Genomic DNA, 19,039 nt, shown 5'->3' with positions numbered 1-19,039 from the left:
GCAGGCTCTGGGTGATTCCTGCCTGGTATCATATATTACTTTTGACGTTTTGCTTGACAGACCCTTGATCTGCCCCCGATTGATCCAGGGTTCTTGGATCAAGACTAGTCCCAGATCTTGCTTGACAAACATCCGTGCAATCACATCGGAGGATGCTCGTTTGTGTTGCAGGTTTATTTGTGCTAATTTGCTGAATTTAAAGGCTTCTGGTTTGGCAGAGTGAAGTCCTCTTATGATTTGTCAGGGCCATCCGGTCCGTCCCCCTGATGGTCTACATTAGGTCCCAGAAGCCTATCTTCTTCTTCGCTGCTGATGACATTCTCCTCAGCGGAAGTGGTCGGGTTGACATTGAGATCGAGGTCCATGCCCTCGGTCTCTTGTGTTTCAGTCGCCGTAGAGGTGTTCTCATTGGCGACTGGCTCGGAGGAGGTAGAGGCTGAAGTGGATGGATCAAGCTCCATCTTTTTGTCCTTTGCCTTCTCCTGCTTTCTGAGGCCAGATACGGGGATTTGCCCAAACCTGTAGTGGATAGTGTATCCCTTTGCCTGGATGCTATCCGCAGATTTGGTGTCGATCCCAACAGAAAGCACTTGACCGTGGCCATTTCCTTTGGCGCTTATTACTTTCCAGGTCTCGGTGGAGATCTCTGGATTCTGTACTCCAATGAGTTTCAAGAGAGCTGTGGTGTCTTGCCCTTTGCTCCGTGGAAGAAAAAGGCTGATGGTATGCGCTTTTGGGATGTCCTCTCCTCTTTCGCTACCAGCGCTGGCCCTTTCCATTCCTTCAACCTAGGTGCCATCTGAGCCAGCCATTCTGCTGTCTGCTCCGACTCGAAGTCCTCAAGTATCATTCCCGAGCGAAAATGAATACCTGAGAACTGCAGGCCCTTTGTTGTGCTGTTGATCATTTCTGATACGATTGCTTCCTCCACATCTGTGAGTTGTTCGGAGGTTAGAGTTGCCTCAGGGTAGTCCTCCGGCAATACTCCGATTCTGATGAGCTTTACCGCTTTTGCATAGCTGGTGGCTTGCCCTGCTATGTTTGCAGACTTGCTCGTCTTCATTACCCGGGGATCGTCACCGGTTCTTTGCTTCTTTTCCCCCTTTTTTTGTTGGGGTGAGATGAAGTCACTTCCCCTCTTTCCTTGGGGGTTTTTCTTAGGCGATGCCTTGGAAGTTTGAGGAGGTTGTTCTTCCTTTCTTTTTTCCTTGTCGTCTAGGACTTTTTTCCTCGCTTCTTCGGGTGACATGCCCTCGTGAAGAAAGCGTCTGACTTACTTCCTGGCATCTGTTAACCTGCTATGCCGCACGATAAGGTCGCCATAATAAACTCCAAATCAATAAGTACCATTAACCATTAACATGGGATATAAGTCAATAACAATATTCAGCCAAACATTCTTAAGCCTTCTTGCTAATGAGCTAACTTAAATTTCACTAAATTTAAAAGAATAAGAATACATTTATTATACGAAATTTACGTTGTCGCATTAGGCAGCGCTACCTATATATGTACTTAAGAGAGAAGGAATGGTACGATCAATTCATATGTTCATCATGTTGTGAGTAAAGATGATATACATGTCTAAATTGTTATATATTATTAACTTACTGTAACATTGATATGTTACAATTCTTCTCATCATTTATTAAAATGTGGCAGTACCGCTCTAAAAAATCGCATAACATTAAACTGCCATGATCGGGAGCCAATGGTAAAAGCTGCCTTTTCTCGATCTTCATGAGTCAACTCAACCTGCACGGATACTGGCAAGTTAAGTTATATTCTTTAAATTCATTGTAGAGAATATTAAATTTATGCGATAAAAAGAATAGCTGTCCTTCTTAGTCACATTATTCAACGTCGATAGTCAAGTTGATCTTGTGCTGAACTGTATTGATTCTTTATAGCAATTTCATGCTCAAGGTAGTTGAATTAATGTTATCTAGATTTCATGTTGATAGGCTCGCATGCGAAGACTTAAATTCTGGTTGATTGTTTACTAAAAATTTACATTGTCATTCGTCGACGGTTGTCTTGTTGTAGAATTATTCTGCAGTTTTTTAATTCTATTCTCCAGTATTATAAAATCATAAAACATTTTTCTCTTTTTCATTTTACAAAAATTTTCCAAATTTTTATGCTCTAGTTCTCTTTAATTTCATAGTATCTTTTCTTTTAGCTTGGTAAAATTTTACATTAACTGACTTTTTAATTTGGCCAAACTTTCCAATACTTTTTTTTTGGAAGGAAAACTTTGGAATACTACGCTTCTCCCTTATGCGTCTTTATACATATGTGTACGATATATGTATCGCATATTTCTATTAACGCATTCTGGAGCCGCTCCTATAATTCTGACTTTTTCCCTACTATTTAACAATCCCTTTCTTTAAGCTTTTTTTAATCCGCTTATCTGGCTATTTTTATATTCAAATATCCTTGTTGCGATTTATTTTCAAATCGACTGACAGTAATGTATCATATTTCTTGTTTGTTTGGAAGGGGAAAATTTAGTTAAAAAAGTGTTCAATTAAATATTAAAGTGACGTTGGTGATAAACTTAAAAATTTATGAAGAATAAATAATTAAAATTAGTTTCAGCGAAGTGAATTAAATTTGACACACATTATATCTTGTTTAGATTACATTTCTAATGCATATTCACCTATATTAGAAATGAGCCTGTGGTCAAATATGTTTATTACTAGTTTAAGAAACTGTTTGTGTATACCAAATTCGATAATAAGTGGATTTTTTTCCAGGTTCCTGAATTAAATCCTTCCCCTCCTCTTAGTCCAGGAAGTCATGAACGGCAAAAATCGCCAACACAACGAAACTCAGTGCCTACTAGTAATAGCTACTCACCATCTAGAGATTACTCATCTTTTAACCATTTTCACGCTCAGCCAGGACATGTTGGTAGTTAATACTATTCTTTAGCTACTTATTTAAATTTAAAAAAATATCTACAGGTCTATGTATGAGTTGATCTGTAATTTTAAATTTTTTTTAGTTGTTCAACTACCCCAGTATGAGCGGAATGTCTGGTGTTATCAGCCCTACGAATCTCAGTATGTACTCACCCAGCGTGAATACAGTTAGAGGTAAGCAAAAAAAGATATTTTTTTTACAGTAGCAACATAGAAGCCAAAACTTACTTGCTTAATATATTAATATGTTGTTATATGTTTGGCTAAGTGTCTCATCAAATGCACATTAAGTGTAAAAAATCTTTGGTCAAATTCATTAAAACTTAAAGAAAATTGAAGTTAAATGTAACTCTAAACAAAAGTTCACACAGCCAGAGCTTATTTGGAAACAAATGTCTTCCAAAGGTTGAAAAACACGCTATTTAGGGTAAGTAGCTGACTACATAAATCAATAAAATACTACTCATATCGTAATCACAACCGGTTAGAACGATGATGAAATCTGTCAAACCACATACACGGATATATGCGAATGGACACGGATATAATCGCTAAGAATATCGCTGAAAAAATCACTTCTATAATAGGGAGAAAACAACAAAATACTGTAATAGCTAACTTGTTTTTACACTTACTTGTTCCCCTAGCCACTCTAACTTTATAAATAGCACTCCCTTGGTTGTGATATCTTATCTGAAAAATGCTTTTCAACGGTACCCTGCAAAGTTACCTTAGACGATTTTTTATTATTAATTTAAAAAATCTTCTAAAATATTTTCATTGTTTTTAAGACAACAATAAAGTCTATTTTTAAACTCGTGACGTACATTTTCAAATGTTTCTCTGGTGGTAGCTCGGTATTTTTGAACTATTTTTTCCGTCGGTTGCTCTATTATATTCGGTTGCGTCTTAAAAACAATCGATTTTGGCTTTGATAGAAGTGGGTCCAGATAAATAAATCAAGAAGCTATAGGTCCGGGGATCAACAGAACCTCCTCTTCCAATCGATAGATTAGAATAGTTTAATGGTTGCCTAACCGGAACAACATAATGAGGTGATTCGCATCCTATTAATTCCCCTGTGCGCTTTTCTGATTTTCTAATTCACGAACTAATAAAGGTTCGATAGATTTTTCTAGTACATCAGCTACATTTTGCTTTGAGTACTGGCTTTAACATCAACTTTGTGGAGGTATTGCGTATGTCCTTCTTTAAATATTTGTGGGTTCTCGTCATTCCAGCACCGACAATTTTGTTTATTTAGGTAACCATTTAAAGAAAAACCTTACTCACGATTAAAAGAAGTATTTTCGGTGAACCAAGATAATGCGGTAATTCTAGGTAATAAGGATGCAATTAATGTAATTTAGGTACTTTTTTTACAGATTATCAATAGAGTCAGTCAATAAAGTAGGATTTGCAATAAATCCTAATAAATACTATCCGAATACTTCAATTTGCGTTGATTCGTCCAGTAATCTTGGTTTATCCTTTTTTTCATTTAGGACTATATCAGTTTCTTAAAAAGAAATTTTCTTGAATGTACACGTGACTTATATTTTTCCTCTGATATCTAAAAACTTAAGCTATTCTTAAAAACACTAATCTTCTATACCATAAATAAAATGCATTCTATACGTTCGGCCATGCTGTATACCATTGTTGCAGATAAATGCTATTGGTCGTGCACATAATATCGAAATAAAAATGAAAACTGAATATTTGAAAGAACGCTTGTTTTAGATTTATCACTAATAACTTATAGGATCTTCTCTTATGCCTGAGCTGAAGCAAAATTTTTTTCTCAATTTGTTCAGGTACGAATAAACAGAGATACGCGTAATCTTAAGATAAGGTTTCGCTTAATAATGCTTAAGATTATTATTTTAATAAGGTTTCGCAAGCACGGGGTTGCCATTTAAACATATAAACTTGAAGTGCCGGTGCCTGGGGGTAAATGGGTAAGTGAAAACAAGTCAGCAATTTCAATATTCCGTTTCTTTCTCATTATTATAGAAACAGTTTTCAATGATTTCCTTTGGTTCCTCAGATATAGCAGTTCTCACCCTGTATCTGTATGTATTTATTTTGACGCACTTTATCCTCGATCTAAGTCTTATATCTAAGCATAAGGCATTTATGAATATAGGTGCGGTGTGTATGTGTGTATCCGGGTGAATGTATGTGATGATTTTGAGTACATATGTGGAAGTTACCTAGGAGTGTCCTAGTATACTAGATTGACTAGTACAAGACTAGCACGATTCCAATGCAGTTATCAGCACTATTTTAATATTTACAGAGTCAGCACCTTAACATAAAATAGGGTATTTTTTGACCTTTGGACGCATGTGGCTTCCAAATAATCGTGCAACGTTTTAACAAGACTATTCGTGATCGTGAGAACTTTTGCTCAGATACACCTGAGCTACGTTTTGCCAAAAATTTGAGTAAATTTCACCGAAAAGCTCTTAGGCAAGAGAAGTGCGCGATGTGCTTAAACTTTTATACAATATATCATATAAACATATACAGCGTGTCTGAGACAAAACAGTCAACCCTGAAAATCTTGAAAAATAAATTGTTTAGCCCAAAACGGCCGTACCGTAGAATGGCCAGCTAGATATCCCGATCTTACCCCTTTGGATATTTTTATGGGGTCAAGGTCTTTGCCAGAAAGCCTGACTTCCTTAAAGATCTTCGAAATAGAATTGTTAATGACTGTCAGTTAATACCGCTCGAAATATTCGCTAATGTGCACAGACGTTTTGAACAACAATTGTATTTTTAAATGGAGATCAACGGAGATTATTTTTAACATTTAATAAAATAGGTGTTTTATATATATTTTATTATGATATTTTTTGTAATTTAAAATAAAGCTAATTTGTTTATCCACATTTATTCATATTTCTTGAGAGCGAATTGATAAAATAAATAAAATCACTCGACCCCTATTTTCATTTTAAAAAATTGACCCTGCATAATGGTATAAAGAAATATGTAACAGCATATTAAGGATTTAAACTATATATTTAAACTTATATTTAAGATTTAATTTCTATCTCTAGTTCTTACGTATTCTTTTATGCTTGACTTATTCTTTTTAAAGTTCTTGTTTCAAAGTTAGTCATAATTTCTCTTTGTTTTTTCCAAATATTTCGCTTGTTCTAGTTAAGGTCTAATTTAATATTAATGCATAATACCTTCAGTTTTTGCTTTCCCTTTTTAAGTTCTTTTCATGCTCCATGATAGATTCTTATATTTTATATGTGTTTCGGTCTGCAGTTTTCCTTTTTAAATAATCTTTCATCGTTTTCTGACAGTTACCATTAGTTTGTTTAACATTATTTTATATATTCCCAAATGCACACTTCCTTATTCTTAACTTCTGAACTGCAGATTTTCAAGTTACCCGTGCTATCTATTTTATGATCCATTGTCAAAATGAAAAAATATATTTCTTCAAGGGAAAAAGATTCGCTTTTTTTATACAGACCTTAACAGAAAATTCATAACTCAAGCGTTATGTTAAAGATTCCTTCGCCTTATACAGGGTTCTGCAATAGTGCGTCGGTCTTCTATAAAGCCTAAAAAAATAAGGTTAAAATTTTTTAACCTATTAAAAAAATGTTGGGACCTGATAACGCATATCTAGAAAATATTTTGAAGTATACAGGGTACTTCAAAAAAGTAGGGCGATATAAGCAGCATTTTTTTAAAATGGAATGCAATGTTTTTATTTTATTTTTAAGACCGCCTTAGGCTACCTAGTATATGCGCTAAATATGGCTACTTTGTCATGCGCAGTTTGACTGCAATATTTTATTTTATAAAAAAAATCTAAAAATCATTACATAATTTATATTCATCTTGATACTAGAAATGTTAATTCAATGTCAATATTGGACTTAATTGGGATTCTAGAAGAATGGAGAATTACTTTAACATAAATAATTGTTTCCTTTTGTCATATATAGGGTGTTCGTGATATATATAAATATTCACGATAATAATTAAACAAGCATATTAAAAATATTTATCATTTTATTATTATTACATTAAGTGTTCAATATGTCCTCCGTTTTGTTCAAAACATAAATCAATACGTTCCTGAAAACTTCTTTCTACTTCATGTAGCATTTGTGGAGTTACTTGAGCAAACGCATCCCGTATTCTCTGCTCCATATCTACTGCCGTTGTAGGTGGATTTCTATAAACAATTTCTTTTACAAAAACCCATAAAAAAAAATCTAATTTTGTTAGGTCAGGTGATCTGGCTGGCCAATTAATAGGTCTATTCCTTCCAATCCATTTGTCTTCAAAGGTTACATTTAAATATTCAGTGACATTTCAAGAAAAATGTGGAGGAGCTCCGTCTTGTTGAAACCACATTCGGTTTCTAGTAATTAATAGAACATTTGCAAGTAATCTAGGCAGTTCATTTTGTAAAAATTGAAGGTACTCCATTCAAGGTACTCCATTGAAATGACCATTAAAAAAATAGGTACCGATAATGGTGCTTCCAATAATTCCACCTAACACATTTTAATGACCACCTATGCTGGTAGTCGATCTGCCGCATAAAATGGGGGTTTTCGGATGAATAATAATGAAAGTTATGTCTATTTACTGATCCGTTTTTATGAAATGTTGCCTCATCCATTAATAGGACATTATTAAAAAAACGTGGAGTCGTTTTGTAATTTATTTCTGCTCCAAGTACAAAATTCAAGTCGGTTTTGTATATCCCTATCAAAAAGTGTTTAATATTCATGGATGTGGTATGGATGAAAATTATTTCTTTTGATGAAATGATTCGTTGCACTGATCTTTCACTTATTCCAACTGCTGCTCCGATATTTGACTGACTTAGGTGAGGATCTTCGGTTATCGTTAATAACACATCTAACTCTTGCTCCTGATTAGTAACAAATACTCTCTGTCTCCACAAATCTTGCTAGTAACCTTCTAAAAGATTTTTCTTCTGGACATTCAACAAACAACTTCTGGATCAATTCTTTTCAAATTCCCCCAACACAAATATCATGTCAACAAGTTCGGCTTTGCTAAAATGCATTTTATAAGTATGCAATTTTCGTTCAGATTAGATTTCTGAAACAAAACTCCAAATTTCTTTTACAAACAAAGTTACGATAATTCAAATAACTGAATACTTAAGCTGATAATACACATACAAAAATGATATTCTCACCAAAATGTCAAAAATTTTAGAGAATACAGATGAAATATTTTGCTTGGCAACAAAAAAGATAATAAAATACCTATTTTGTTTAGAATGCAGATTTCCTGGTTCTTATTTAAACATTTTATTATCTACGGATAATTATCGTGAATATTTTAAAAACTACTAAAGATAGCTAATATGTTTACATAATAAAAAATGTTCATGTATTAAATCTTCATTAAATGGATAAAAAATATACAGGGTGATCCATTAAAAAAAAACGAGAAATGGAGCTTTGAAATTCGTAAAATATAGTTGTTAACTACGAACACCCTGTATATGACAGAAGGAAACAATTTAAGTCAAAGTAATTCTCTGTTCTTCTAGAATCCCAATTAAGTCCAATATTGACATTGAATTACCATTTCTAGTATCAAGATGAAATTAAATGATTTTTAGTTTTTTTTTATAAAAAAAATTATTGCAGTCAAACTGCGCACGACAAAGCAGCCAATTTAGCGCGTATACTAGGTAGCCTAAGGCGGTCTTAAAAATAAAATAAAAATAATGGCATTCCATTTAAAAAAAATGCTGCTTATATCGCCCTACTTTTTTGAAGCACCCTGTATCCTTCAAAATATTTTCCAGATATGCGCTATCAGGTCCCAAAAATTTTTTAAGAGGTTAGAAAATTTTAACCTAATTTTTTTAGGCTTTATGAAAGACCGACGCACTGTTGCAGGACCCTGTATATTATTTATTCGAGAATATTTAAGATCAAATCACAACTGAACAACTTTATCAGCTTTTAATATTTAGGGTTATATTTGGTGTAAACACAAGCGATTAAAACAATACTACAAATTTTGTTTAAAAATGGATTTCACTTTATTTCACTTGATGGGGATATTTGAAAGTATACTTATCATCCCAGTTGTCGCGTACAAGAAGAAGCATAGATACAACAAAACAAATAAGATTTGTCTATATATATTGTCTATATATAGTTATACCTGTGGTAGAAATCATAAATAACGAAAACCAAGTGATTTGTTCCAATAAATATAGTTTTGCTAAATAAAAATATTTTACATGTAATAATAAGTGCACAAACACGAATATATCTAAATAAACAAAATTTCTATTACCTGAAAAATAACATCGCAGTGCCTATTGCAGAGATACTAAAGGGGGCGGTACAAGCTTTTTTGATGATGAAATAAATATTATTCTAAATGATGAGTATAATATATAAAAAAAGGATTACAATATTGTCGATATACTTATCAAACCCATATACAATTATATATATAAGCTACTAGAACAACAGAAGAATAATTGCATTATTATTGACTTTAACCTAGATCTATTGAAAAGTTCTCAAGATATAAGTGTATACATATTAGATTATCTACTAACAAATAAAGACATTTAATATAGTATAAAATAGGAGGTCCATAAAATATTATAAATAATCTTTACACAATAAAAAAAAATTACTTACAAAGTCACAAACAAAAAATTTTCTAGATGTTCATAAATGGACAAAAACTGTGATTTAAAAAGTAAATATAAAGAATGTTGGCAGTTCTATAGAACTAATAAGGCAGGCTATAAAGGCTGTAAAGGCAGTTTTAATTACTATTTAAAGGCTTGCTGAAACTAAAAGGTTTTGGTTAGCAGGTTTTATTTCTATCAAATCATCACTATTGCTCACTATCGCTAACTTAAGAATGTAAATATTTTGCAGCCATTGTTCTTGTTACTATTTTTGTTTATAACATAAAGTTCTGATCAATGGCTTTAAGTAAACTGAAATAATAGTAATATAAAAATTGGTCATATTAATGCAAGATGTCCTATTCCTATAATTCAACATATTAAAGGTTATATACTACGACATGAATTTGTTATTTTTGCCATCACAGAAACTTTTATTAAGGATGAGGTGTTACAAATTATAGTTTTTGATTGGCTAGGTGCAGTTGTACTATAGGTAGAGGAGGCAAAAATAGAGAAGCACCTATAAAGATGAAACATATTATAACTATACTATACTAAAATTAATATTCTTTGACTTTGCTAACTGTAAGGCATCTCGTCTACATAGATCCAATTAGATTCCTAAAGATCTCATTGGCTGTAGAGTGCCAAACAATTGGCTCTATTTAAATTTTAAATTTTACGAGATGTTTACTACGAATGTTTTTCTCTATGGGATGAAGACCAGGACTCTAAACTACACTGACTTAAAAACACTAATTTAAAAAGTTACTGTTGATCCTCAACATTTTATTTACTCATTTTAGCCGTAATTTACTTTTATCGGAAAATAACACTGTAATCTATCTTCTTTTCAACTAATTCAAATGTTCGTATGGAAATTGAAGTTCTTCAAAATGACGGGTTTTTGGATGGTTTGCTCACCGCCAAGCCACTATCTTCTGACAAGGTTTGAGGTGATCTTACTAACGACTTTCTGATGCGGTACAACTATTGGAAACAATCGACCGATTTAATCCTGACTGCTTGGTAATTATTGCTTCTTTAACACCCGATTGATATTGATACTATAAAACGTTAATATATATCGGCAAAGTAATACCTTGAGACGTATTTGCAGACTATGCTTTATTGCATTCAGCAAATATTATTGTCTATTGCATTTAATAATCTAATATATAATATTATTCATCTGCGGTAACTGTAACCACAATGAAAGGGGGTAAAAAAAATTATGTAAAAATCCATTTCGGACTTGGCCTTGAGGCATTTTTAGTGGCGCACCCTATTAATTTAAAAAATATTGTATATATTACGTATTTTTTATTTTTATAACCAACAATAAAAGCGATTAATTTTGTTCATCTATATTATTGAACTCAGGAAATTTCTTCTTAGTATTTAATCATTTTCTTAACACGATTTACTAATGATTTGAACTAACTTTGTTTTTTTTAAAATTTTTTTTATTTTATGTTTTTATTTTCACTATTAAACAAAAAAAAATAAATAAACACTACAACCTAACTTAAAAGACTTTATACATAATAAATAATATATATCTATATTTATACATGGTGTAACATTATTTACATTCATACTAAAATGAAAAAACTGTAAACACCAAAAATAACACTAATGATGTTTTCTTCCGAATCTTTCTCTGTCACTTTTACCATTATCCACTTTTATAATTAATTTTTCTGTGATTTCCATCATTATCTGGTCAGTTTCCCAATTCTTATTCTCTATATCTATAACATAAATAAATCTATTAAATAATATAATGAATCTAATAATTTAGTAGCTAAATCATCAGTATTATGATTGCTTATATATCGCCCACAACAATTCTATAGGGTTTAACACGCATATGTAGGGTGGTGTTCTTAGTGAATTATATCTGTCGCAGTCTTCTACCGTAATCCGTCGATGGTCGATGGTTATGAAACGCTGCCAAACACTGAAACAAATAACTGTTACGTCCATAGATGTATTGTATTTATATCTGTGGTTACGTCGAAAGACAATAAATTTTAGATGTTACGTGTAACGGCAGCGTGCTTCGGCCGCTTGATGAAAACGAGCAAAATTAGGTGTCCGACTGTATTGGATGTTTCATGTACCGCTTCGAATCTACTTTGCACTTGCTGAATCAACATCAACGAAATAACACACATACTAACCTCAAAATGACGACAGCCGAGAGTTTTATTGTGACACAACAAACGCAATTCTACAAGAAATTAGAAGAGTTTATTCCCAGAAACCTCTACGAAAGCCTTACACAAAGCACAAAATTGAAACAGTTATACAGGAAATTGTAGCAGCTAAGCAGAAACCGTAAGTACTTATCTCGTTCTTATAGATTGTTTAGGTTAGGTTTATATCCGGAATTTCCGTGTTTCTCGTGGACTCGTGATTTGTACAGTGTACACTGTGAATTAATTCATGCTATTACAAAAACATATCCCCACTGTTAGTAGGTACTACCTGCTAACCTATCATTTTGAAATTTTATACACTTGTGTAGTTTGGATAGCAATATTTAGATATACAGGGTGTCCTAATATTCCGTAGACATCGAACTAACACGTATCTTGAAGTCGATTGGAGACAATTTACCTCTATACAAAAGTGCTTCATTTGTCTGTTAGAGCTTAGTTTTCGAGATACAGGGTGTTAAAATTTTTATAAAAAAATCATTTTTTGTTGATTAGTCAAAAACAATTTCTCCGATTTTGATGAAACTTGGTACAGTTGATAGCAGTAATAAGGGGCTACTTTCTATGCAATTAGATTTTGTTTTATATACTAAAAATATCAAACTGTGTTTTTATTGTTAAACTTTGATGCCTTCTAACGGACAAACGAAGCACTTTTGTATAGAGGTAAATTGTGTCCAATCGACTTATTTTAATTAAAAAAATACGTGGCAGTTCTATGTCCACGTATTATTGGGGCAACCTGTATAATGTTAGGTATACAGGATGGCCCAATACTGTGGCAAAGTTAGCTTTTTAGAAAAAACGTTTCCTAGAAAACTTTTATGGGAAGCATTGTACTTTCGCAGGAAATTATTCTTAGCTACACAGGGGGTTATATAATAGCGAGGCACAAGAAAATTTTAATTATTTGAAATTTGTTTCTTTTTTTTTTCTAAAATAGGTTTTTGTTTTAGAGGAAGAAAAGAAAGGCGCGAATACTTTCTGCTGCAGACATTATGATGTTATGACCATTTCTGACCAATTACATTTAATAAACATAAACATAAAAGCGAGGATGAAATCGAGTTTGTAGTGGCGTACGAAGATTTATTTGAGAAATTATGTGATTATCATATCAACAAAACAGGGCACGGTGGTCGCGTTAAAATCGAAGTAGCTCCGTCCGGCCATAGAATGTTTTGTTCAATGCTGCAAAAGCTGCAATGAAAAGAAACATGGCAGACAAAAAATTGTAGTACGTCCCATTGTAAGCAAAGATTTTAATGAAAGAGGGCAGGTGGACCTGATAGATTTCCAATCGCTTCCCGACAAGCAATTCAAATGGATAATGAATTATCAAGATCATGCCACAAAATTCGTATTCTTACGACTAATGGAAACCAAACGTGCCGAGGAAGTTGCTTCCAACTTATTAAGTATTTTTCTGTTAATAGGAGCCCCGAAAATTCGCCAGAGCGACAACGGTCGCGAGTTTGCAAATAAGGTTATACTTGAAAGAGTTATGGCCTGAATGACTTATAGTACACGGTCGTCCTAGACACCCCCAGAGTCAAGGCAGCATTTGAACGCTCAAGCCAAGACGTTGAAAACATGATTCGAGCTTGGATGTCTGACACGAATAGCCAAAGATGGTCGGTAGGGCTTGAGTTTGTGCAATGGCAAAAGAATATCTCATTTCACAGAACAATAGGACAGTCTCCGTATAAAGCACTTTTAGGCTGTGAACCTAAAGTTGGTCTATCTTCTAGTAACATCCCCTCAGCGCTTGCAAAAACATTAACTTCCGAAGAAGAGCTTATGAAAATTATAAATAACGAAGAAGATTCAGTTGTCGAAATATCGGATGCACATGAAAGTCTCGCTGATGAAGATACCGACATTACCAGTATTGTGTCTTGCTCGGAGAAAAAAAAGATCTGAAGAAGCAATTTGCGAAAATTGTTTACGAGTTTTTAATATTACTGAAGTTTGTCAACAAGGATCTTCAGTACTGTGCAATTTATGTTCCGCTAGCAAAAACATCTCTGAGGAACGCGGCGAAGCTAGAAATAAAACTGAAGAAGCAGCCAAAAAATGTTGAGCATTTCGGCAAAAAAATTCCCGACTTTCCATGTAGGTGATTGTGTGTTGTTAAATATTCCTAAAGTCGACAGAGATCCAGGAGATTCCAGGAATATGATGTATTTGGTGCTGAAAGTCTCACTGTTGCGGGTTCAGCATTTCTTAATAAAAAAGAAATCCCCTTGGAAAAATCACTGAGCTTAAGAGAGGCTGTATCATTAGGATCGGGTGGTAAAGGCTTTCTCAAATGTTCGTGTAAACCCGGCAAGCAACAGTGTACTAAAAATAGGTGTATCTGTAAAAAAATAGCGTACTTTGTAACAGTCTGTGCCATAATAGCTTGCCGTGTTTTAACAAGTAACTTATCATTTGTTTACTTTGATTAATATATGCGTGTTTTACTTTCTTTCATATTTTTGCTCTCGAACTGTAGCTAGCCTCTATTGATTTATTTTTGTAATAAAATTTATTTTGAGGTTAGTATGTGTGTTATTTCGTTGATGTTGATTCAGCAAGTGCAAAGTAGATTCGAAGCGTTACATGAAACGTCCAATACAGTCGGACACCTAACGTAATTTTGCTCGTTTTCATCAAGCAGCCGAGCACGCTGACGTTACACGTAACGTCTAAAATTTATAGTCTCTCGGCGTAACAGTTAATGTTTCAGTGTTTGGCAGCGTTTCATGAAAATGCCAGACTTTTCATGTAATGACCGATGACAGTAGAAGGCTGCAACATATGCATGTTCTTTCAAGTTGTCTATTTTATAATTTTTAATTGTCGTATTAGGCTTATGTGCATATAATAACTCGTAAGACTAATTTTATTTTGATTTATTAAATTTAATTTTGTTGTCTTTGAGCCATTTACTATTGCACTTTTTGTTGAGGATGTTGTGGGCATTTTACCTGTTAATAAAAAGTAATAGGGGGCGTCAACAATCTTCTTTTATATCCGTAGGTAAATCTCTTTTTTTTTTTCATGCATAAAAGTGGCAAGCATAAAAGAGTTCGGCCTGAAGCCCTTTTTACAGACTCACAGAATTAAAATAATTATCGAAATAACCATGATTCCCTTTCCCTTTCCAACTAAAATACAAGTAAAATCCTTTACTACTAGAGCTCCCAAGTCGTTTTCCGCAGACTCTCCAGCTTTACCTATAAAAATTTGGAATTAACACTTCATAACTTGTTTTATAAGCCCGAACCCAGAACTAACGACGTTTTATAGGTTTCTGTGGCATATATTGTTTGAGAGAACTCGTACCTTTAAATCTTATCAATCATTGATTCATCTATTGATTGATTTTTACAGGGATTATAGTAATTTATAAACGTTTCTGACAACTTGTCCATGTCCGGATTCACCTTATAAAGTTTATCGTATTTTGCAGGACCTTTCAAAGGAAAACCAGAATAATCATTTAAATGATTGAAGGAACTTTTAGGCCTTTTTAGGTTACCATTACTATGCCTAAGTAATAAAAAAAACAATTAAGACTTATTGAAAAGAATTGTATAAATATATCAGTTTGGCTATCTACATTATCTGAAAGATTTATTCTAAAATTCTCAGAAAATGTTTAAACATTTTAAAGACGATGTAAGTTTGATTATATCTAAATAATTTTTCTTTTTAAATAAAGGTTCTCGATAATCGGAGCAAGGGGAAATTCGTCCTCAGTGGCTCACACCTGAACATTATTTTCTGTAATACATCAACAAATTTAATTGACATATTTTTTAAATCAAATAAATCGTCTTGATCTCCTGCAAAGTTACCCATATTCATATCCGGCTCTTCATCACTAGTATTGCTAGCGTCAGAGTCAATATCACTCAGTATTTCATCTAATATGGTAAAAACATCATCAAAATTCAGAGTGTTCAAATCTTGAGTAGTAATAATACTTTTCTTTCCTAACAAATTATACAGGTATTTATTTATGACCTAGTCTTTTCACTGTGAAACCATAACAGTAATTTTCACATATTATTACCATTTGAAACGATTTTTTCTCCAAAATTGTTTCAACGTATAAAACGAAGTATATCTAAGTATAATATTAACAATAGACGTACCTGCCATTATGAAAAACAATTCAAATTTATTAATTTTCACGAGTATAGAAATAAGAGCACATGTATTACCAGATGGAAATATTTTAATAATAATGTAATATTTCCTAATGTAACGAAATTCAGGAACACACTCCTACATTTACTCCAGGAATACTCTTTTATGTCAGGAATGTACCTTTATTGACAATGTCAAAAACTCTAACCTGACTCGCGGTTACTTTCGTTTAACTGTTTCCAAGGTAAAAACTGACTAAACAATTAAAACTGAATGAATTTTCACAAAACGCGGTCTCTTTTAAAGACCCATGGAACGATTTAGAATTTGCTACATTGTTTTTGCCGAAGGAGACCAATACTTTCAAGACAATACTAACAGTCAAAGCAAGCAAGTATACAAATTCTAGAAAATTCAAAATACAGGCATTTACAATAATATAATTTAAATAACCTAAATTGGGGCTCTCAAACTAGATGAACTACAAAAACTATAAATGATAATAGTAAGCTAAAAGTAAGTATAATCCTAAATAAACTTTATTAATCAACTTAGACTACAAAATACGAACAAAATATTGCAGAAACTAAGAAAATAGTTAACGTATTTACAGTTTCATAATAATAACAAAATGTATATTTGTCGACACGAAACCGATGAGAAATAAAAAAATATACGTGCGCGAAGGTTTCTTTCTCTACTTCAGGTTTACAGCTTGACACAGATTGTCAATAAAACTATAAGGCCTGGCCTTGGCGGAAATGCCTCCCTTTTAGATTTGATTATCTGCTCTAATACACATTTTGTAGGAAATAGTAAATTTGTAGTAAACTTTTAGGTTTCAGACCATTTTCTTCTTTTATAAAAGCTACGATTTATGGGTTCTAAACCTCGACCCTTTATATTGACTTTTATTTTGTGCAAGATAATTTTTATGAAGAATTATTGAATGCCCGATAAGATGAAATATTTTATATAAGGGAGATTAATACCAAAGTTGATTGGTTTAAGCTTGTATACTTAATCTTTTTAATTAATATTCGCGATTTAAAACAGCTCGGATAACAAAATGAAACAATCTTTGGGTCACAAATAATATCAGATACCTTATTTCTCTTAGGAATAAAGGGTTATCTAAATAGAAAAGACAAAAACTTAAATTAATTTAGAAAAGTATAGGCAAACCAAGTGACAGCAGCAGTTGAAAGAGAAAACAAGTACTATCTCATTAGCACATTACTTAAAGGTGACCCCAAAAACAACTAGAATGTGCTGCGTGAGCTTAACATACACTGCAAGCCTAAAAATTCCATTCTGGGCTACTTGGGAGACCCTAAAATTATAAATAGCTTTTCTGTAAATGTTGTATCTTCCGAAACTCCTAACGCTGAGAAAATCAGTTAGCAATTGTAAAAGAGAACGTGAAGTCAGATTTATTTTTGGTCAGATCAGAAGCCGTTGGTACAGATTGCATAGGCGTATCAATACTACACTACTTATGTCCCTCTATTCTCCCTTTTTTGATGCATCTCGTTAATAGTTGTCTCGAAGTGTTAACTTTTCCGGATTCGTAGAAATCTTCATACTTGCAATTTACAATTATACAAGACCTAAAGTCACCGAATGAACTGTCTGAACTTAGGTCATTCTGCATTCTCCCTACCAAAGGTACTATAGAAAATTTTGGAGAGTCAGATCAAGGCATATGTAAATAGGTAGTTGAAAATTCTAAGTAGTAAAGTGTATAAAATTATTTAAAGATCAAAAATGTTTTTTGATGTTCACTATAATTCCCAAAAATATCTAGAAAGGTGTCAGGTTTGCGACAGATAAATGTTTTTTCTGCAAAGTTTCTCCTCCTACCTATCAACAGTTATTACGTTTATGATATATATTTTATGATCAACGTAACTTTTTCCTTTTTTTTATTCAAGGAACTATCCTTAGTTTTTTTAAGTGAAATAAAAATAATCTCCAAGAAATGCTATTGTTACTTATTAGAGAAGTTGCGAGAAAGTATTTTTGACTGTGCCAATTTCATTTTATGAGAAAGCTTTTGGAAGTAGGAAATGACTTTTATGGTGGGCTCACTTATTGTTTAGCTGAAGGATTCATTTTTGTTAATTTAATTTTAAGGAGTTTTAATTTAATTTTCTATAGTATTTAGTTTTTTCTACTTTTGTCACAATTTATATTTTATTTTTATTAGAACACCAATTTAATTTTTATAATAAACATTTTAAAATTACGATTCTATATGGGTTGTACTCTGATGTAGGTAAAGCCTGAATTAGAAAAATATTTTAGAAACACCTGAACTTTCGCGTAATATTTTGCAAAATATTATTGCAAGTAATACAATTACTACAAAGTCAGATGCTCACTAAAGTCGTGCTGAAAAACAATGAGGTAGCAGGCAAGTAGCAGAGGGCACAACATTCACGCGTGCGTTGCCATATTTCACTTTAAGTACATCTTTATGTATAATGATTGATTCCCCAAATTTTCAAATTCAAGTTATTGCTTGCTGAATTTAACTATTATATTTCTTAATTATTTCTGATGAAAGTTGAAGAAGTAATCCAATCTTGCAGTGGAGTTAATAGGTCAATGGGTAACTAGTTCTTTTGTTCTCAGTTCTTGTTTACAAAACTTGGATTTATGAAAACTTTAATTTTAAAGTTTTTGTAAATCCATGTTTGGTCTCATTTTATTGTATCGTAATATGCTATTTTTTTAATTTTTAGTCGTGTTAACCTTTTAACCTTGTCTGAGGCACTAGATCTAGAAGATGTATTGATGGAACCCCTTAATTTGTTATCCCTGATGATGGACATGTTATATGTCCGAAACAGGTCGGATTAATATTTTTTAAATAAATTTAGTGGAGGATGACCGAAGTATCTTTAGTTACCTATTCCTTATGACTTCATGTAAACGCTATAGATATTTATTAATGTTTAATAAATTAATCCGTGTAATAATAGCCTTAAGATGTAATTGACAATCATATTCAAAACGTTAAGTTAAAGAGAAAACGCATTTCAAAT

General features: G+C 32.7%; 1 protein-coding gene across 4 annotated transcripts in view; it reads left to right on the top strand.

Annotated features, from left to right (window-relative positions):
• The window catches only part of LOC126748841 (nuclear factor 1 X-type), a 177,060-nt gene that overhangs the window by 146,419 nt on the left and 11,602 nt on the right, over positions 1–19,039 (top strand). For 3 of the 4 annotated variants that reach the window (XM_050458338.1, XM_050458337.1, XM_050458339.1), the window contains 2 exons: positions 2,766–2,918; positions 3,017–3,107. In XM_050458338.1, the coding sequence (XP_050314295.1) occupies positions 2,766–2,918; positions 3,017–3,107 (244 nt within the window). Of the gene's footprint in view, positions 1–2,765; positions 2,923–3,016; positions 3,108–19,039 lie in introns of all 4 variants that reach the window. The other variant, XM_050458340.1, reaches the window with a different exon arrangement.

Source organism: Anthonomus grandis, chromosome 22, assembly GCF_022605725.1.
Source record: "Anthonomus grandis grandis chromosome 22, icAntGran1.3, whole genome shotgun sequence".
Lineage (NCBI taxonomy): Eukaryota > Metazoa > Arthropoda > Insecta > Coleoptera > Curculionidae > Anthonomus > Anthonomus grandis.
Note: the sequence above shows the minus strand (reverse complement) of the source record. Positions and strands in the feature narration are given on the sequence as shown.